This window comes from Lampetra planeri, chromosome 4 (genome assembly GCF_965212315.1).
Source record: "Lampetra planeri chromosome 4, kcLamPlan1.2.h2, whole genome shotgun sequence".
Taxonomy (NCBI): domain Eukaryota; kingdom Metazoa; phylum Chordata; class Hyperoartia; order Petromyzontiformes; family Petromyzontidae; genus Lampetra; species Lampetra planeri.
Window position 1 is genome coordinate 21,379,472 of NC_136110.1, and position 21,570 is coordinate 21,401,041.

Sequence of the window (21,570 nt, forward strand, 5' to 3'; positions counted from 1 at the left end):
ACTACACTATACACTACACTAGAATTGTAAATGTTGTAGTGAGTTTACTCTCCAACACACAACCGGTGTGCTGAACTAGTATACTACACTATACACTACACTATACACTACAGTATAATTGTAAATGTTGTAGTGGGTTTACTCTCCAACACACAACCGGTGTGCTGAACTAGTATCCTACACTATACACTACACTATACACTACACTAGAATTGTAAATGTTGTAGTGGGTTTACTCTCCAACACACAACCGGTGTGCTGAACTAGTATACTACACTATACACTACACTATACACTACACTAGAATTGTAAATGTTGTAGTGGGTTTACTCTCCAACACACAACCGCTGTGCTCAACTAGTACACTACACTATACACTACACTAGAATTGTAAATGTTGTATTGGGTTTACTCTCCAACACACAACCGATGTGCTCAACTAGTACACTACACTATACACTACACTAGAATTGTAAATGTTGTAGTGGGTTTACTCTACAACACACAACCGCTGTGCTCAACTAGTACACTACATTATACACTACACTATAATTGTAAATGTTGTAGTGGGTTTACTCTACAACACACAACCGGTGTGCTCAACTAGTACACTACACTATACACTACACTAGAATTGTAAATGTTTTAGTGGGTTTACTCTACAACACACAACCGCTGTGTTCAACTAGTGACGAATCGTCACGTCTTGTTTACGTTACAAACCTTACTAATTGCTTACTAATAATTGGCTGCGGCGGGTTTAACGACACATTAACGAGCTCTAACCCAAAAACTTCTTATCATGTGTTGTGTGTGCTGTGAGTGAGTTATGTGAGTGCTGTGAGTGATGTGAGTGTGAGTGAGTGATGTGAGTGAGTGTGTTGTGAGTGTGAGTGAGTGATGTGAGTGTGTTGTGGGTGATGTGAGTGAGAGTGAGTGATGTGAGTAATGTGGGTGAGAGTGAGTGATGTGAGTGAGTGATGTGAGTGATGTGGGTGATGTGAGTGAGTGAGTGATGTGAGGAATGTGGGTGATGTGAGTGAGTGATGTGAGTAATGTGGGTGAGAGTGAGTGATGTGAGTGAGTGATGTGAGTGATGTGGGTGATGTGAGTGAGTGAGTGATGTGAGGAATGTGGGTGAGAGTGAGTGATGTGAGTGAGTGATGTGAGTGATGTGAGTGAGTGATGTGAGTAATGTGGGTGAGAGTGAGTGATGTGAGTGAGTGATGTGAGTGATGTGGGTGATGTGAGTGATGTGAGTGATGTGGGTGAGGGTGAGTGATGTGAGTGAGTGATGTGGGTGATGTGAGTGATGTGAGTAATGTGGGTGAGAGTAAGTGATGTGAGTGATGTTGGTGAGAGTGTTGTGAGTGATGTGAGTGAGTGATGTGAGTGAGTGTTGTGAGTGATGTGAGTGAGTGATGTGAGTAATGTGGGTGAGAGTGAGTGATGTGAGTGAGTGATGTGAGTAATGTGGGTGATGTGAGTGATGTGGGTGATGTGAGTGATGTGAGTGAGTGATGTGAGTAATGTGGGTGATGTGAGTGATGTGGGTGATGTGAGTGAGTGTGTGATGTGAGCAATGTGGGTGAGAGTGAGTGATGTGAGTGATGTGAGTGAGTGATGTGGGTGATGTGAGTGATGTGGGTGAGTGAGTGATGTGAGTGATGTGGGTGAGTGAGTGATGTGAGTGATGTGGGTGATGTGAGTGATCTGAGTGAGTGAGTAAGTGATGTGGGTGATGTGAGTGATGTGAGTGAGTGATGTGAGTAATGTGGGTGAGAGTGAGTGATGTGAGTGATGTGAGTGAGTGATGTGGGTGATGTGAGTGAGTGATGTGAGTAATGTGGGTGAGAGTGAGTGATGTGAGTAATGTGGGTGAGAGTGAGTGATGTGAGTGAGTGAGTGATGTGAGTAATGTGGGTGATGTGAGTGAGTGATGTGAGTGATGTGAGTGATGTGGGTGATGTGAGTGAGTGATGTGAGTAATGTGGGTGAGAGTGAGTGATGTGAGTGAGTGATGTGGGTGATGTGAGTGAGTGATGTGAGTAATGTGGGTGAGAGTGAGTGATGTGAGTGAGTGATGTGGGTGATGTGAGTAATGTGGATGAGAGTGAGTGATGAGAGTGAGTGATGTGAGTGCTGTAATTGTTATGATTGCTGTTGCTGCAGCACCTTGGGGGGCTCGTGGCGTTGAATGAATTCGCCGCGGTCCCTGACCCCGCAGCTGAGAGGATACCGGAAGCGGCGACGCCGAGAGGAAGCAGACGGGGAGAGGAGAGAGTGGGTGGTGAGTGGAGTGAGGTGAGTGGAGTGAGGTGAGTGGAGTGAGGTGAGTGGAGTGAGGTGAGTGGAGTGAGGTGAGTGGGGTGGTGAGGGGGTGAGGTGAGTGGGGTGGTGAGGGTGAGTGAGGTGAGGGTGAGTGGGGTGGTGAGGGGGTGAGGTGAGTGGGGTGGTGAGGGGGTGAGGGTGAGTGGGGTGGTGAGGTGAGGGTGAGTGGGGTGGTGAGGGTGAGTGAGGTGAGGGTGAGTGGGGTGGTGAGGGTGAGTGGGGTGGTGAGGTGAGAGGGTGAGTGGGGTGGTGAGGGTGAGTGAGGTGAGGGTGAGTGGGGTGGTGAGGGGGTGAGGGTGAGTGGGGTGGTGAGGTGAGAGGGTGAGTAAAGGGTGAGTGAAGTGAGGGGAGGGTGAGTGAGACGTGAGTGTGAGGAGAGGAGTGAGGTGAGGGTAAGTGGAGTGAGGAAGGTGAGGGTGAGTGGAGTGAGGGTGAGGAGAGGTGAGAAGGTGGGTGATGAGGGGGTGAGGGTGAGTAAAGCGAGAGGGTGAGTGAGGTGAGCGTGAGGTGAGCGTGAGTGAGGAGAGAGAGGGGTGAGGGAGGTGAGGGTTGAGTGAGGGTGAGAGGGGTGTGAGGTGAGGGTGATAAGAAGGTGAGTGAGGTGATGGTGAGGAGAGAGTGGTGAGTGTTAGACTGAGGGGGACGTTGAGACAGGAGTGAGTGAGTGAGTTGCGCGTGAGGGGAGCAGGGTGAGAGTGGCGACCCACACAGCGAGTTCATTGCGTGGACTCTGCACGGAGTTCTGTGTCATCTGTTGGCACTGCTCCCCTCCCCCCCATGTACTAAGTTCCATGCCTCGGGGAGATGTTAACTACCTCGCCTGGTGTACAGGAGGTCGTGGGTTCGATCCTGACCCTGATGACGCCTGCTGCTGCTGTATATTTGGAGTTTGCGTGTCTCTCTCATCATCATCATCACGGTGGCTTGGAGATGTTAACTACCTCGCCTGGTGTACAGGAGGTCGTGGGTTCGATCCTGACCCTGATGACGCCTGCTGCTGCTGTATATTTGGATTTTGCGATATGTCTCCTCTCTTCCCGTGGTCGCGTGGATTTTTCTCCGGGTCCTCCGTTTTTTCTCTCTCCACATTTAGAATGAACACGATGCGTTTTGAGTGTTTGGCTGCTATGCATTTTCACGCGATAAGTCACTTCGCTGAGCTCTCATTTGTGGCCAGGTTGCTTCTGAAATGAGTAATATTTAAAAATACTTTTTTTAGATTTTTTTATGATAGAAAATGGTATTGTCATCAGTATGACATAAGTATGCCTTAACTGGTAAAAGAAAAAATAGTTTTAATAGTTTTAGTTTAACTGTTGGGAACTCTTCCTTCCTACCGAGTTGCACATCTATACACGCACTATTTACCGTACATGTTTTATTTTTAGCATTGGGTTATATCTGTAATCTTTGTGAACAATTTACCGCATGCACAAGTGATGTGATAATATTGAGTGGCAGATTTGTGCCAGAAAAGTGACACATGTTAACGAAAAATAAACGGACGTGACTTTGTGTGCCCTGCAGCTGTGTGTGTCTCTGGTCCTGGGCCTCCCCTAGGACGACTCATCCTTAAATGAGTACGTGGTGCAGTGGGTTCACATCAACAGCACTTGCCCCCAACAGCCTGCTCATAGCTTATACCGGAGGTCGATCATCTTCTTGGTTCTTTCGGTAAAGTCACGTAGAATGGAAATAATAAAATAATAAAAATAAAACATAATAAAATAATTCTCACGACGTTTCGGCCACAACGCAAGCAGCCGTCCTCAGGTGAAGAAACAGGTCTGTCGGGAAGACAGCGTCTGAAGGGAGGTCGATCTTCACGTCTCTGTGCACCTGTGCTTTGCGTGCACAGGTATCGGTGAGCAAACCATGGCGGGCGCGGAGGGCACGCTGTCGAAGATGTCTCCCGCGGTCCGCCACTTCGTGGAGGAGATGTTGAGGCACGGCCGCGTCGGGCTGGGCGCCCCAACAACACTGCGCGTCACCGACCTCAAATCCGGGTTCGGCTCCTGCAACGGGTCGCCCAGTGTCGCCTCCCTCACCTGCACCCACACAGGCAGCGTCCCCCGCACGCCGCCGTCGTTGAAAAGCCTCGGCAATTAACCTTTACGTTAATTACGTACAGGTCAATTCGTAACCGGCCAGCTTACAAGTTTCAAGTTTATTTTGTTTCCCGTGCGAGCTCGCAGAGGGATTGAGATAGTTTAATTTGCACGAGTGTGACCTGCGTGGCTCAGCAATCGGAAACTCGCGAGTTTAAATGCTGGTAATAGGTTTTTACCCTTTTAACTGGAAACAAAACTGACGGCTTTATACAAGGAGTCATGTTTGCATTAACCACAACACTTGCGGTGAAAATGCAAACAAAAACACAACTCTGATAATGTATGCACTGTCCTTGAAGTTGATTGGTCCACACCCGAGACAACTTTTCTTGGAGCCTAGTCTCACATGGTGTTGGACCAGATGACGCCAAAAGGCGCACAACTCAAAGACAACGCACCATAAGAGTATTGAGAGCTCGGGGTAAGCATTTACATTATGAGACCTCTTTTGCCAGAAGCAAGATATAGTAATAGGTTTTTACCCTTTCAACTGACAACAAAACTAACACCTTTAAATGCTGGTTCGAATTTTCCTCTGGGGATCGAAACATTCAGTTCTGTACCACTTTTGTGGGGAAGTCAACAGTGGTTATCCTTTGAATGGACTTTCCCTGCCATAGTAATGTGTTAGTTTCCACCACTGGCTCAGGACTTGAACAGCAGATGAGCACACCACCTCAATGTTCATTCAAGCAAAAAAACCACTTGGACTTAGCTTTTAATTCACGCACGCACGCTGATACTGAGACGTGTGTTGTTGCTGAGGATTCTGGGCCTTGGTTTCTTTCAGGTGTCCCTCACTGACCCCATCCCCGTGCTGTGATCGGTTCAAGCTGCACATTCCCTATGCCGGAGACACCATCAAGTGTACGTGCCGTGATTGAACCACTCCACTTCTACCTCCACTGTGTGGCCGACAAGCGCTTTTGGGTGAAACACGTAGTCGGAGTAGGAGGCTTTCACGACCAATATTATCCATAATAGAGGGGATTTTTTTTGGGATTGGATCGCGTAAATATAAATGTGTCGTTAAACCCGCGCACCACCCGACACAGCCAATCGATAAGGTTTCTCACGTAAACAAAACATGCAAATTAGTTACTAGTTCAGCGCACCGGTTGGGTGTTGGAGAATAAACCCACAACATTTACAATTTGAGTACAGTGACGTTTCGTCGGTAATTATAACCGACCTCATCAGGCCACGGCCAGAATTGTGGATAAATCCTTTTCCTGTTTCGGTCTTGAATAGGAGGGTAAATGTGAGATTTTGGAATACCAGTAGCAAGTTCAGAGACAGCAGCTGTCAAATTAATGAAATACATTTAAATGTATTTGTTGGTTTGAGCGGAATACATACAACACAGATATCAGAAACTCTCCACGTGCTAAACATTTCAATGAAGTCTTGCATCAAATATAGTTTTTTGTTTTTAAACGGTCCCACCTTATCCCACTCCCATCGCAATACGTATTTTCGTACGTCACGTAATCTGCGAGCGCCTTGAGGCGTTGCGTTGTGGAACCGCCGCATCGGTCCCACCCAATACTTTGCAGAGTTGTGTTGGGTGATACAGTCCCGTGTCGGTGTCGCTGTGTGCAGGGGACGTCATATTCAACCACGAGTATCCGGACATTCCACCCGACTTCATGTTCGGAGAGGATACCGACTTCTTCCCGGACCCTGACGAGCTTCCCGTGCGTTTCCTGCTTCTCGCAGTCACGATATGGCCACCCGCTGCAAGACATTGCTTCCTGCTGCTGCTACTCTTGTTGCTCCGACTGCTGCTTTTATTGCTGCCACCGCTCCCTCTGTTTCTTTTACTGCTGCTGTTGCCTCTGCCTCTGCTGTTCCTTTTTTATTTCTGCTGTCGCTTACATTTATATTTCTCCTTTTGCCGCTTCTTCTGCTGCTGCTGCTGTTACAGCTGTTATTACGGCTGCTTGTGCACCTGTTGCCGATACTACGATTTCTGCTGCTGCTGTTGCCTCTGCTGCTTCTGCCATTGTTACTGCTATAAACGTTGCTCCTGCTGTTCCTGCTGTTCCTGCGTCTGCCGCATTGCGTCCTCGTTGCTTGTTGTCGCTGCCACCGTGTGCGCGTGCGCAGCACCTGCAGGAGTGGCGGTCCCAGGACCCCGAGGCCCTTCTGCTGGTGCTACAGGAGCTGCTCGCGCAGTTCCAGGTTCACCAGCGCGAGCGCTTGCGCGACAACTCGCGCCTCATGTTCGAGTACAACTCGCTGTCCGAGCAGACGGACTACACGGTGCACATGGAGGTGCACGTGGGCAGACACACCGCTTGGGTAAGCCTCGTGCGTTCTCCTTGTGTGCGAGTGAGTGAGTGCAGGGAGCGGTGTGGTGCTGGTCACCCACCCCCTCGTATGCATGACCAGCCTTAATAGGTGCTCGCTAACAGCACTTGCCTCAAACGTCTGTTAAGGCTATATGGGGGATCTTTGCCTTTGTGGGGAGCGGTGGCAGAGTGGTTAGCGCACCATGCCACGAACCCGGCCACCCGAGTACGGCCAATGTCAGTGACGATTATCTGAACTGGTCCTGGGTCTCCCCTCGGTCACCTCAGCCTTCAAATGGGCTCCAAACCTCTTCTGGGCTCTTTTTAAGTTGAATGCATTTTAGGCGCGGAGCAGAGGTCGCAACCAGGTACCCGATACCCGTTTGCGACCCTGGTGCGGCCGGGTACGGGTAAGCCGTGAGTCACTGGTGAGTAACTGTTTGTCACTCATTTCCCAACGTCTTGTCTTTTCTCACAATTCAAGTTCCTAGAATCAACCCAGCTGCGCCTGCAACATGGCTTCATCCCAGAGGTCGCAATCAGGTACCCGATACCCGTACCCTACCCGTACCCGGCCGGGTACAGGTAGGGTACGGGTACGGCTGGGTACGGGTCTGGGTACCCGTTTGCGACCCTGGTGCGGCCGGATACGGGTAAGGAATCAAAACCCGTTTGCGACCTCTGGCGCTGAGACGAGGCTTGTAAACAATCTGTGGGTTCAGCCCCACCACCTGCATCTTGCTAGCCTCAATATGTGCTCACTGACAGAGGGGGGCGTCTTGGTCTAAGTTACCACTCGTCTGTCCTCAACTCTGGCCTTGGTTCTTCGCGCAGGATGGCGAATGCTGCGTGAGATTCCTACTGCGGCTTCCAGTCGACTTCAGCCTCATCCCGCCATACCTGCTCAAGGTGAGGCTCCGAGCGGGCAGAGCCAACCCCCAGGGTCTGTACATTGCGGTCAGTCACAGAGTATAGAGTCTCAAGGGGCATTAGGAGTGGCTCAATTGTGACTGCAGTGAAATGCAATCTGTCGCTCACAGCTCCCCTCATAGCCCAGTGCACACGTTTTCAGGAGGTGCGGAATCAATAATTATTCGACCCCAGATGCCATCGAATTGCCTTCCATACTCGACATATCATTGTAAAGTCAGTGGCTGTATTCACACACTCGCTGAGTGCACTTTCCCACGCACACTGCTGCAGGGAATTGTTAGTGGAATGGCATTCAATTTTTTTTTTAAAATCAAAACCAACTTTCATTTGATCTTTCTTTTTGCACCGTCCATAATTATTGGGCTGTGAATATCACCACACTCTACCTGAGAGCACGGTTGGGTGGCTGTCTGGATTGAAACCCAGGATCTCAGCCGTATTGGCTTAAAGCACTGGCCCCACGAGTCTCGTGGCCTCTTGTCGACCGATGCGATGAAGTAAAACCCCCGAGTTGAGGCCACAGCCATAGTCCTCGTGTAACTCTGACCCAGCTCGCTGAACGCGTGACGCAGGATCCCCTGGTGGACCCGGGGGAGGATGTGGCGCTGCTGCTGGTGACGTTTGAAAACACGGAGGCCACCAAGGTGTTCCCCAAGCTCTACCTGTCGCCTCGCATTGAGCAGTGAGGGTTGCGCACGTGCCATCAGCCTGGGGTTTACAGCGGTGCACTCCACTGCTCCGGACGCGACTATCTGGCTTGACCACCTGAATGTGAAATTGTCGTTGTTGCTCTGCATTTACATCAGCCATATGAAAGAAGACAGTTGGGGTGGGAGAACCCTTTCCAACTGAGGACCGAGGAGGATTTTCAATGCCTTTTGGCGATGCCGCACATGAGTCAACATGCAACCTTGGTCACACTAGGACTGTATATATTGCCTGTGCGATCGGAAGCACTTGTAATGCCACACATGACTGTTTGGTATGAGCCAGCGCTGCAAGCAAGTGAACTCTTCGCTAACGCCGTCTCTGGGATCTCTGCTCTTCAGTGCCCTGGGAGGTTCCTCCGCCTTCCATATCCCCAACTTCCCCAGCGGAGGATGCCTCCTGGACTACGTTCCACAGGTGTGCCAGCTCCTCACCAGCAAGGTAACAGCAGCACAAGCCAATTCGCCGGCTCATTTGCCGGGTTTCCCTTAAGAGAAACGACTCCACTTGTTTGGAATTGAAATCGTTTTTTTGAAGCGCGTACAAGATGTGTACGGTGTGGAGTGGTGGTGCAGTGGTTGGCGCACTTCCATGAACCCCGTGACCTGAGTTTGATTTCCATTTGAGGCAAACGGTGGACTCGCTTAGCCACAGTCACCAACGTGGGGAAGTATGGTCAGCCCCCATGACCGAAAGGCATGAGGAGGCCCTCACGAAGCGGTGTAATATTAAGTTGAGTAACTTTTTTCAATAGAATTGTTTCTCCTTAGCAGCCCGCTGGCGTAAGTATGCTGTGATGTATGCATTGTTTTGACGATAGCTTCTTGATAAGATCTTTCTGGATGCAATTCATCATGCGGAGTTTATTTTGCGTTGTGTCTCATTCACTGCACCCTGAGCTGCAGATTTGACTGCAGTTTTATCTGTATTGTTCACCAGAAAAAACGGGATTAACAATGCCAGCAATTCTAGATTTGAAGTTTTCGTGACTGCAGGGATTTTGTTTGGTAAATTCACGTAGGTGACAAATTAAAATAAATGAAAATGAAAACAAATCAATTAAATCACGACGTTTCGGAAGCAACACAAGCAACCGTCATCAGGTGTTGACTGCTCCAGCAAAATTACTGCGGCGTGTGAAGAGAGTTATTAAGAGACAACGTGTTATATAGGGTGTTAGGGGGGGGAGGAGTCAAGGGGTCGGGGGGGGGGGCATGTGGCAGGCCGTGTGACGTCGCGGGCGGTTGGGCAGGGGATTAACATGAGTTAAGCCGATAGATAACCATCTGTATTCTTTGGTGATGTCAGGGGAGGGGAGTTTGTGCATGAGTGCAGTGCCTGCATGACGAGTGATGGTGGTGTATCAGGCTGGGAGTAAAAAACTGGAAGAAATGGATATGGCTGTAAAATTATAAGGCAGCTAAAGTTTGACTTGGTTAATGAGATCTTTCCAATGATTGCTGAATTGTTTTCATTTTAATTTACTTTATATTTTTTACCTACGTGACTTTACCGAAAAAACCAAGGAGTAACAATGCCAGCAATGTTAAGAATGTGGATGTTCTACACATGAACAGCACATTCTTCCCCAGATTTCAAGAGGTTAAAGAAGAAGCAGCCCAAAAACAAACATCTCTAATCTTACGAACTGTGTCTAGCATGGGTGTTTTGGGCTGCTCTACAAAGGTTGAAAGCTTCTTTAATTCAACAACAGACTGTAAAGTTACAATCAAAATAGTTATCGTGGCACTCGACATTATGCCACTCGCGTTACGATGCAACGCTTCAGCCATTCTTATCAGGCCACTGCCGGACGAGGGAGCCTCCCCATACCTGGTCGCTTGACCATACTTCACCACGCTGGTCAGTTTGCGTTGGTGAACGTGGGGAGCATAGAGATACGGTACATCAAATGGATTTTAGTGCGTTGACTTTTGCTGCCTACCACGTAGCCACTATATTCGGCAGCTACGCATGGTGGTCAACTGCCAGTGCTATCCAGACTCGATGCTGCCTGGCTTCCGAGATATGACGAGTTCGGATCCATTCTGCTGGGGATTGGTCATAGGTGTGCATTGCTCTTCAAGAAAATTGCATTTATTTTCTTGGTTTGTGTCTTCCTTTAGACATTGACTGACAGGCACCGATTGAGTCAACAGTCTTGTCTTTACACGCTTGCCCGGAATGTCCTGTGTGTGTGCGTGTGCGCGCACAGGTGCAGTACATCACACAGGGCTACCAGAAGCGCAGAGAATACATTGCGGCGTTCCTCAGCCACTTCGGAGAGTAAGACAGCCGCCGTTGTTCCGTCACTCGCGAAACATCCACACTCTTCTGTCCGCTCCTCGCCGTGTACAGTGGCATAGGGTACTGGGGCGAGGTGGTGGCTACGATGCCCGTGAGCTGGCGCTTTGGGAGCAGGGTCGTAGGATCGCGCAGAAATTGGTACGGGCGTGCATGTGTAGGGGTGTTACAGGAGGGCGAACAAACACACCAGGGGTGGTTATGCCCGCATGCGGAAGGATGCTTACATCCACGTCCGCATCGTTTAGCCTGGGGGGCTGAAACGGCGCTGTGATCCCCCACGGCCCCACCCCTTTTGGGGGGGGAGTTGCTATATAAGGCGGTGAGCCGGTGGGCTCGGGGTTCAGTGTTTAGCTTAAGCCAGTGAAGAAGGAAGACCGGCTAGATAGGCCCTGGGACTCCCCTGGATCGCTGTCCTTCTAAGGACCGACCAGGGCAAGTCAGTGGCGTGGCCCCGAGAGCCCAGAGCCGATGCTCTTGTAAGAGCCGGTCTGGGGACTCAGGGTGCCGTGATCCCAGCTTGGCCAGAGCTGGATCAGCTAGCCTCCCCTAGCTCTCGAGTGGAGGACCTGGGAGTAGGCTAGCCGGGATAGAGATAGTGGGATCTCCCTGTTAGACGGGTGAAGGGGCCGATACCCCTTCGAGTGTTGTATACCTTGGCCTGTATTGAGTGAAACGTTTAATAAATAAGTGTGCCTCCGACTACGTCGTCCAAGTCTCATTGAACCTAATACACATGTGTTTGTATGTGTAATTGACCGGTGATAAAATGCAACCACAATGCTGAGTTGCGGACGCTAACATGCTATGCCTGTCCGCGCGCGTGTGAACTGTCGGTCAGGTCCATTGCAGAGTATGACGCCGAGGGCTTCACGAAGATCAGTCTCCTCCTGGAGGGCCTGGAGTTCTTCTTCATGGTTCACAGTGAGTGGGCGAGTGCTGTGAGCGAGTCGGCACACACACTTCCTGGGAGTGGCTGTGTAGAATGACAGTAGGTGATTACATCTTCTGGGTTCTTTCGGTAAAGTCACGTAGAAGGGAAATAATAATAATAATAAAAAAACATAATAATATAATAAAAATATATAATAATATATTATTTTATTATGTTTTATTTTTATTATTTTATTATTTCCCTTCTACGTGACTTTACCGAAAGAATCAAGAAGATGAATCCCTGCAGTCACGAAAGCTTTAAATCGAAATAGGTGATTACAGTACTGTTGTACTGTTGTTCGTCAATGAATTGCCTCTTCACCGTCAGCTCTTAAAAACGGTGTGTGATTTCGCTTGCACACGTTGGCCACATGGGGCAGTTTCCCCATCATCGGTTGTCAAAGCAGTGGTTTTGTCCTCATTGCCATTGTCGTACTATATAATCTGCTGATTTATACTACAGGGAATGTATTATTTAACATTTATTTATTGTTGTGCAATGCTTCTGAGGTCTCATGTGACAGTTCTTTATTCTAATTTCTATTTGCTTCGTAGCCGTACTTTATTACATATTGGCATAGCTTTTATCATTTTTACGACCAAGGTCACTCTGGCATCTTGAGTGCCCTCACCTGGTTACACGAAAGAAACTTGACGCCTAACCCTTCGGTGCGTGTGGCGTGTGTGTGCGCACACCTGCGCACGTGCGTGCATACGCGTCCTCGTGTGTCTTCCCCCGCTGTAGTTGAGCTGCCATTGTACTTCCCACGCGACCAGCCGACTTTCACCTTCCAGTCCGTGTACCAGCATGGCAGCACGGCACAGCCCTTTCTGCAGGTGCAGAAGTCGTACCCGTACAGCCCGCGCTGGGATGGCAACGAGATGGCCAAGCGAGCCAGGTGACGCGTCTGATTCTGCGGTGGACGTCCGCTTACTGGGTCAATCGCATACTCGTTCACGTGTTTATATACACGCTCCTCGATCACTCGCTCAACAACTAACTCATTCACACATTCATACACTCACTGACTTACCTACTCACTCATACACTCACTCACTTACCGACTCACACACTGACTACTCTTACGCTCACATTCATACACTCACCCCCCCTCATTTGTTCACTCATTCATGAATTCACACATTCATATACTGTCCATTGCCCTGAATACTTCACTCACAAACCTACTAATTAACTCTTGTCAAATTCATACTGACCAATTAGTTTACGCACTGCAGTATTTCATTTCAGCTACTCCTTTACATCTTCATATTTACCAACCCACTCACTGCAACATTCACTCTCTCGTTCACTCACGTGTGAATGAATAATCTTAGTTTCTCATTCATTCATATGCTTACACACACACCCGCTCACTCGCTCAGAGCACAGCACATTTTTCAGCTTGTATCTTTACACGGATATGCGTACACTGCACTGATTGCACGTAGACTGTGCCATGTTGGCGAGGCAAGCTTTGCAGACCTGAAGACAAACGTGTCTTCCGTACGCACAGGGTCTACTTTGAAGAATTTTCGCCTCAATTCCGGGAAGCGGCCCTGGCGAACGGAAAGCCTTGAGCAGAGGCAGTGGGGGACTCCATCTTCGTCGCAAGCCGGCCACTCGACGGGTTCTACCCCCTCGCACTCCGAGCCCTCTCTAGCGACAACTCCTTAACGAAGGCCCATTAGTGAGCGGCTCGCTAGTGGTGCTTAAAAAGTGATGGGTTGGTTTTGAAAACCTTGGCTGTATAGAGTTTTTTTTTTACTTGTGACCGCCCTTCTTGGGGGTGGTTTTCACTGGGTCCGTTAGACAAGTTTTCACGGCTTACTTTCAGCCGGGTCTGTTAGGGTCAGCACCCCGCAAAATATTTCCGCACCTGGCAAATCGCATCAAGTATACCCCTCACTATGTGTTGCTCTGGCTACTACACGGTGCCTACTCCCAGTCTACCAGTGACCGGGAAATATTTAGTGTGGAATTAAGCCCCTGGGGCACAATGATATGTAGGGTCTGATGATACCTGTGCAATGTGATTTCAGGTGTCTGCTCTTGCACTCCAGGCACCTTTGCCATACGTGACGGTCTCAGATGACGCTTACAATGGATCTCTTAGTCTTGCTTGGGTAAACAACTAGACGAACGCTAGAGGGGTATGTTATACAGATATATTTTTTTATATTCTTTCAGTCAATTTTATTCCGATTGTGCTATCTTCGCAATGTCACGAGGCGAAGATTCATCAAATTTTGGAACTCCCGCAGAGTGATTCAACCCACGTTACGTAATTTACAGAATATTATCTCGCTGAGCCGCTTCTGAGAAGACATTTTCCCACACTTATCCACGCTGTGTCTCTGTCATCCACTATATGTTCCTACACGTGCTCTTTCTCAGACCTGGATTGTTGCCAAACTAGGTGAAAACCAGATCAGATTTGTGTGCTGTCATTGGTGAACGAGTTGATTTAACATCAACTCGCTACGCTTGAGAACGCCAGATTCTTCATGGACGGTAGAAATCTGTATCCGAAATGAGGGTCCCTGCATCAACTGGAGCATTGTAAACAAACCCTAGGTTATCCATTATGTTCTAAGAATGTCTGGCACTTTCTTGACGGTTTTTTTTACTTAAATGAAGGTACTATCAAAGTATGTGGTGAGGGGAAACAACCTGTTTAAAGCCCTTTTTGTGATGGTTAGTCCTAACGCTGTGCGAACAGTTTCTATATTGTACTGTATTGTATGGACCACGTTTGTGTTGCTTACTGAAATCAATTGTACACGAGGCGTGTAATATCAATAAATAACTTGCCTATGGTATTATTCCCACTGGCTTTTGTGTTTTTTTTTATTAATGGGTGATTTGCTTGCATCATTAACAGAGATTCCTGGAAACGTTGGCTCAAGATTGAGATGTCATCGTGGCCAAAGCTTTTGAAGCCAACAACCACACCTCGCCAACGCTCTCTACTCTCCACCAAATCCCGCTGCCGCTGCTGCTGCACGACAGACACGTGACCTCAGAGATATGCTCTACTGGACGTCTGTGAAAAATAGCTTCATAGCTCATTGGATTTCTCCAGGATAAATATTCTGACTCTGCTCTTAAAGTCCGCCAGCGTCTTGTCATAGGTCTTCCCCTTGGTTGCCGGACTCATGGAGACCACCATGATGACTGTCCACACATGTCACACTCGGCGCAACTGCTTCTCTCCTAAACATCTACAATTCAGATTCCAAAGAACACAGGATGAGATGTTACTATCCTTTGTGCAAGCACTTCCAAGAGTTCATGAACAGTGAGCCTGGTGAAATTTGGGGAGCGCATCGTCAGTAGTGACCCTTTGGTTCCTAGGGTGTTTCGGCCTTTCATACTATACACCCTCCCCAAAGGCGGCCAGCGACAGGGTGATCAATCCTACGCTTGCGTCCCATTCCCAATTAGTCATAGGAGTTGCCTTGTTGTTGATAGCCAACATCCCATGGGACTATGCATGGCAGGGGCGTCCTCCTCCCTGAGTCAAGTATTGTTGACTGCATACCTCCTGGCCCTCTCACTTTGGGGCCCAGCTGGGGTCTTTCCTCTTCATCCAGAGCCACTGACTGCTGCCTTCTGCCGCCTCCGATACAGCTCTGATTGCCGAACGCTGGCTCTGGCCCTTAATTCCCAGGTCTCTAAGCAGTCTGGTTGTAGATGTTGCCACAAAACCTCTGCAGCCCACCTCCACTGGTCGGACTTCTGTGTTCCAGCCATGATGCCGTGCTTCGGCAGCTAGATCGGCATAGCGCAGATGTTTTCGCTCATAAGCCTCATCTACTGAGTCCTCCCAGGGTACTGTGAGCTCAATGATGAAAACCTTCTTGAGCGAACGGGACCAGAGCACCATGTCAGGTCTTAGGGTGGTGGTTGCGATCTCCGGAGGAAACACAAGTTGCCGGCCAATGTCAGCTAGCATTTTCCAGTCGCGGGCCAAGCGCAGCTGGTCTCGCTCTATTGGTGTAGAGCCGCTCTTCGGTGGTTTAGCCCCTTCGCGGACAAAGGTCGTCCGTAAGGGGTGTGATGCTGCTGGGGGTGGTAGGGAGTTGGTGGCAGCTCGCTTGTCCTCCAGGGCGGACGCAAGGTTTTTAAGGACTTGGTTGTGACGCCAAGTGTAGCTTCCTTGGGTGAGGCTTGTTTTACACCCTGTGAGAATGTGCCTGAGGTTGGCTGGCATGGAACAGAGGGCACAGTCCGGATCTTCACCATACCATTGGTGAAGATTAACTGGTGTTGGAAGGATGTCATATGTTGCTCTGATGGAAAAGCTCAACCGCCTCGCTTCCATGGCCCACAGATCCTTCCAGCTGATCTTCCTCTTCTCCACACTGTCCCATCGAGTCCACTGTCCTTGTTTGGCAAGAGAGACTGCCTTGGCCCACCTTGCAGCCTCCTCCTGATGGCGTACTTCCTGCACTACCATCTTCCGCCGCTCTGGTGCAGTGGCCTTACTCCAAGCAGCACGGCTAGTTAGCCCAAGGCCTCCTCTCCCTTGCTGAACATGACCCACAATGTCAGCATGTCTGAGGGCTGCTGTTGCCTCCTGGACTGCTTTTCCTGGCCTCCATTTGCGCCCAGTTGCCAAGGTCGGCGCGTTGTTGCTCACCACTGGGTCTCGAGATTCATTCAGTGTCATCTGGAGCCTGGTTTTTGCACACTTGAATTCCTCGGTTAGACTGGTGAGGGGCAGCTTGAGGACACCATCTCCATAGAGGCCTATGGTGGTAAGGCATCGTGGAACTCCGAGCCACTTCTTTAAGTAGCTCGTGGCTCCTCTTTCCATCTTCTCCACTGTTGAGATTGGAACCTCATACACTGCTAGGGGCCACAACACCCGGGGTAGGAGACCAAACTGCAGACACCAGGCCTTTAACTTTCCAGGTAGCTGGGTGTTGTCGATGGACTGTAGGCTACTACTGATGTCTTTGCGCAGCTGTTGCACCTGGTCTTTGTCCTTCAGGCTTGCATCATACCACCTTCCAAGGCTTTTTACCGGCTGCTCAGACACTGTTGGGATTTGGTCATCTCCGATGAAGAATTTCAGGTCACAGAGTACTCCCTTCACAATCGAGATGCTGCGTGACTTGGATGGTTTAATCTTCATACGGGCCCAGCTGATGTTCTCCTCGAGTTTTCTGAGCAGTCTCCTGGTGCATGGGACAGTGGTGGTCAATGTTGTAATGTCGTCCATGTAGGCTCTGAGTGGAGGGAGGCGAAAACCAGAGTCGACTCGCTGTCCACCAGCAACCCATTTTGAGGATCTGATGATAACCTCCATTGCCATTATGAATGCCAATGGAGAAATGGTACATCCCGCCATTATACCTACATTCAGGCATTGCCATGAGGTGGTGAACTCTGCAGTGGTGAAGCAGAACTGCAGATCCTGAAAGTACGACTTCACCAGGGTTGTGATGGTGTCCGGTATGTGGAAAAATCTGAAGGCAGACCACAGGAGTTCATGGGGCACAGAGCCAAATGCATTGGCGAGGTCGAGGAAGACTACATGGAGGTCCCTTTTCTCCACCTTGGCCATTTGGATCTGGTGCCAGATCATGCTGGAATGTTCCAAGCAGCCAGAGAACCCTGATATTCCTGCCTTCTGTACAGATGTATCGACGTACGCATTCCTTTGCAGGTACTCGGCCATCCTCTGGGCAATGATCCTAAAGAAGATTTTACCCTCGACATTCAGTAAGGAGATTGGGCGGAATTGGCTGATGTTCACTGCATCCTTCTCCTTAGGGATCAGGACCCCGCCTGCCCTACGCCACACTTTGGGTATTATCTTCTTTTGCCAAGCTGTTCTCATAAGCCTCCAGAGGAACCTCAGGACGTCTGGTGCGTTCTTATACACTTTGTACGGGACTCCATTTGGCCCCGGGGCTGATGCTGTTCTTGCCCTTCGAACTGTGTTTTCCACCTCTTTCCATGTCGGAGGGCTGGTCTCAATATGATGTTCCGGGGGTTCAATGGGTGGGATATCTGATGGGATGGCCAGATGTTCATGTCGCTTTGAGTCAAAGTTTGTTGTTCTCAGGTGCTCTTCTAGGTTTTTCTTTGTTGTTTTTAGAACTCCACTTTTTTCCTTCGTGAAGAGACTTTTAAGGAACTTGAAGGGATCTATATAGAATCGAGTTCTAGTTTGTTCTTTCTTCCTTCTGCGCTTCCGTAGGTTTTCTGCTCTACGGAGGGATGCCAACCGGGTTTTGATGTCAGCCTGAAGTGCCTCTATGCCCTCCTTTTCCACTTCCGAGGCTTTCTTCCACTGTTTCTTAAGCTGTCTCCTTTCTTGAACGAGGCGCTTGATTTCTTGTTGCCTCCTGGAAACTGGTGGGGTTGGAACCTTTCTCCCGCCTTTTGCCGCTTGCACTCCAAAGCTTTCTGCCCCGTACTCATAGATGATGTCCCCCATCCTCTCCAACTTCTTCTCCACTGTGCCTCGAAGTTTCTCGAGGGTCAAGGTAAGGTCAGTATTCACTGTTTCCCACAACTTCTTGTCACTGGCGCCAGGCCACTTCACATACGGTCTGTGCCCTGGTAGTCTCCTCTCGATTGCAGGTCTCGGAGGCTGGGTGAGTTCCACTCCTGTTGTTGGTTCCACCTCAGTTGTTACTTCGGTGCTTGAGTTTATGTCCTCCATGACAGTGGTACTGATGCACTGCAAACTATGGTTTGCGTCCAGTTGCTGTGCTTCATTCGACTGATTTGATCGCTTTCGCAGAAAGTAATCAATGCGAGGCCTCTGTCTCTCTTTACCCAAACACCCCTTCTTCCCCTGGTGGATCCTCAACCCATGGTGTGATGTAACTTTCCTCCAACCACAGACACACACCTGCATCTGTTTGTGGCCTACTGTTGCAGCAGAACTTGTGACAGTTGCTGTGGTGTTCTCTTGTGCTGTGCTCTCATTACTCGTAGTCGTTTCCGGTCCAGTCGTTACCATGTTGTCAGTCGATGAGTCATCTTCCGCCCCCGCTCTCGCAGACTCTAGGGGTATTCTCGTATGTTGACTTTCTGTAGCTAAATCGGGTGTTTCCAACATACTGCGAAGCATGGGAAACTACAGAAATGGGAAGCTAACCCATGACTGTCCCGGTGGGGTCTATTCCCTCCTGTCAGCCGTCTCTCCGTGCCGCCACAAGGACTTTCCCCTGTTGTCAGCTGATCTTTCTCAGCAGTCACTGGACAAGTCCAGATATTCAGATTCCAAAGAACACAGGATGAGATGTTACTATCCTTTGTGCAAGCACTTCCAAGAGTTCATGAACAGTGAGCCTGGTGAAATTTGGGGAGCGCATCGTCAGTAGTGACCCTTTGGTTCCTAGGGTGTTTCGGCCTTTCATACTATACACCCTCCCCAAAGGCGGCCAGCGACAGGGTGATCAATCCTACGCTTGCGTCCCATTCCCAATTAGTCATAGGAGTTGCCTTGTTGTTGATAGCCAACATCCCATGGGACTATGCATGGCAGGGGCGTCCTCCTCCCTGAGTCAAGTATTGTTGACTGCATACCTCCTGGCCCTCTCACTTTGGGGCCCAGCAACAACTAGCTGCCGTGTTTTTTTTCCAAACTTGTGCATTGCTTATCCTGTCTTGCCCCAAACTTAACAGCAGTGCTCAAACGCCGGTAACTTATTTTTCAGCTGCTTAGGGCGTTTTTTTTTAATCAGGTATGGCCCACTAAGTCAAACTCTAAACGAATGTTGATTCTAAATAGGGAGGGAAAAACTGGAGGACACGGATAAAAATCCACGCGACTACGGGCAGAACATGCAAACTTCAACTATACAGGCGTTGGGGTCGAGATCAAACCCATGGTCTCCTATATACTTGGCGAGATAGTTAACGTCTCACTCATTGCTCTTCTGTTTCAAAGTGGTTTCCACTAACCAATATACACCTGGCCTGCTAAATTGATGCACCTCTGGACCACCTCCACACAGCCTCCTACATTATGGACACTCCTGCATCAGCTACGCTAGTGCATTTAAAACAGTATAAGATGCATGCAGAAAGTACCAAAATAGCAATAAATCATACCTTCAATAAGAAAATGTGGTTTAAATCGTGAGTACCAGACCCTGCACTGCACTTGCTTTTGACTTAGATTATTTAGATGATTTTGCTGCTATACATTTCCACACGATAAGCCACTTAGTTGAGCTATCATTTATGGCCAGGTCGCTTCTGAAAAAGAAGCTAAAAGCTCGGTGGGTAAAATAAAAGTTTGTTTTAGCGATTTGTTTACCTTTCCTATATTTTGCACTGCTATCTGTAAAACGGAGCTTATAGCTCAGCAGATTCCTCCAGTATAAATACAAATTCTGATTCTGCCTTTCAAGAGACACCAGCAGGGATGGGTCTCTAAATTGGTTGGCAGGTGTTATCGGCAAAAAACTCTCCTCGAAGATTGTGGCCGAAAGTGCGGTACAGCAAGATGGTGCAACATTCACATTGTAACCCATCAACATCGATAGTGTTGGGTTACAATGAGTGAAGGGAGAAGTGGGTGGCCAGGCGATGTTAACTACCTCGCCTGGTATACAAGGAGGTCGTGGCTTCGATCCCGATCCTGACGTCTGCTGCTGCTGGTGTATATTTGAAGTTTGCGTGTCTCTCTCTATCATCATCACGTGGGCTTGGAGATGTTAACTACCTCGACTGGCATACAGCAGGTCGTGGTTTCGATCTCGACCCTGACGCCTGCTGCTGCATATTTGGAGTTTGCGTGTCTCTCTCTTCCCGTGGTCGCGTGGATTTTTCTCCGGGTCCTCCGGGTTTTTAAATCCTTTATATTAAGTTCGCTTGCTTGCGTGCTTGCTTGCTTGCGTGCTTGCTTGCTTGCGACCGTGCAAATTTTTCGGTCGTTTTTTAACCCACTTCCCGTGATCCAATCGAGCTGACATTTTCCACACAGACTCGTTGTGCGAGACAATTAATGTTCGTGAAAATTTTTAAAATTTTTTTACACTTTTTAGGCAAAAATGTTTTATTTTACATATATTCAAATAGAACTCATTCATGGCTTTGACTGAACGTCACAGTATAAGAGCCCAGAGCGTAACCCCCTCCATGGGCCGTGGCGGAGTAGCGCAGTTGGTAGCTCCCTCGCTTCCCATGCCAAAGGTCGCGGGATCGATCCCCGCGTCCTCCACAGGCGAATATATTTTTAAATCCTTTATATTAAGTTCGCTGACACGCATATAAAGGATTTATAGTGAAAAACTTTGTTTTTACGGATTATACTTATTCCCTTCTACATTTAGAATCAACATCGCCATGCACCATTTGGCTGATATAAGTGTCCACGTGATAAGCCACTTCATTGCATAGCTGTCAACCCATACGGTTTACCCCATACAGTATTCTTGTGCAGGGAAATTGAGTTTTCAGGTCCGCACGGTTGTACAACCCTTTCAACACTGGAAAAAAATGTCTATTTGTTTGTGTTTCTCCCTTGTGATTTTTTAGGATGAACATTGAGATTTATAAGGCCACGGGGGTGACCAATAAGGTCTGAATTGGTCCGTAATAAGGTAGTAGGGCATTGATAAGGGGTGAACAGGTGTATCATTGGACCATCATTTGTGGCCAGGTCGGTTCTGGAAAAAAAATCTACACAGCTTAGTGGGCCTTAGCCTGGTAAAATAACAAACAAATATTACCAGAGGATGTTGTTGTTTGCATCCTCACCACAAGTATGTGTCGTTAGGGGCCGTACATAAATGACGTCACGCACCTGGGGGGGGGGGTCAGATATTTGTGACGATGTGTGACGAGTGTGACGAGGGGGGGGGGGGTGTTTGATAAATGTGACGTCACATCAAAATGCGCAACTTTAAATAAACAGACAACACGTTCTACTTAATTAAATAGACTTGTTGATAAATGTTTTCTCCTACAACATCAG

At 48.8% G+C, this 21,570-nt stretch overlaps 2 protein-coding genes across 7 annotated transcripts in view; one reads left to right on the forward strand and one right to left on the reverse strand.

The window, feature by feature from the left end:
- Nucleotides 1-3,071, reverse strand: part of GLYCTK (glycerate kinase) — a 17,039-nt gene extending 13,968 nt beyond the window's left edge. The window contains exon 1 of one of the 2 annotated variants that reach the window (XM_078593515.1): nucleotides 2,176-3,071. In XM_078593515.1, the coding sequence (XP_078449641.1) occupies nucleotides 2,176-3,051 (876 nt within the window). In that variant the 5' untranslated portion in view covers nucleotides 3,052-3,071. The remainder of the gene's footprint in view (nucleotides 1-2,175) is intronic. The other variant, XM_078593516.1, reaches the window with a different exon arrangement.
- BABAM2 (BRISC and BRCA1 A complex member 2) lies at nucleotides 2,201-14,443 on the forward strand. Of its 5 annotated transcripts, XM_078593520.1 has the most exons (13): nucleotides 2,253-2,304; nucleotides 3,859-3,911; nucleotides 4,190-4,337; nucleotides 5,233-5,309; nucleotides 6,045-6,139; nucleotides 6,552-6,746; nucleotides 7,571-7,645; nucleotides 8,242-8,351; nucleotides 8,719-8,818; nucleotides 10,593-10,663; nucleotides 11,523-11,605; nucleotides 12,363-12,516; nucleotides 13,135-14,443. In XM_078593520.1, the coding sequence occupies exons 2-13, from the start codon at nucleotides 3,908-3,910 to the stop codon at nucleotides 13,196-13,198; spliced, it is 1,176 nt and encodes a 391-aa protein (XP_078449646.1). In that variant the 5' UTR covers nucleotides 2,253-2,304; nucleotides 3,859-3,907; the 3' UTR covers nucleotides 13,199-14,443. The 5 variants fall into 5 exon arrangements, with proteins under 5 accessions (XP_078449647.1, XP_078449650.1, XP_078449648.1 ...); XM_078593521.1 differs by lacking the exon at nucleotides 3,859-3,911 and having other exon boundaries at nucleotides 2,201-2,304; XM_078593524.1 differs by lacking the exon at nucleotides 3,859-3,911 and having other exon boundaries at nucleotides 2,229-2,290.
- Nucleotides 14,444-21,570: the final 7,127 nt, after the last annotated feature.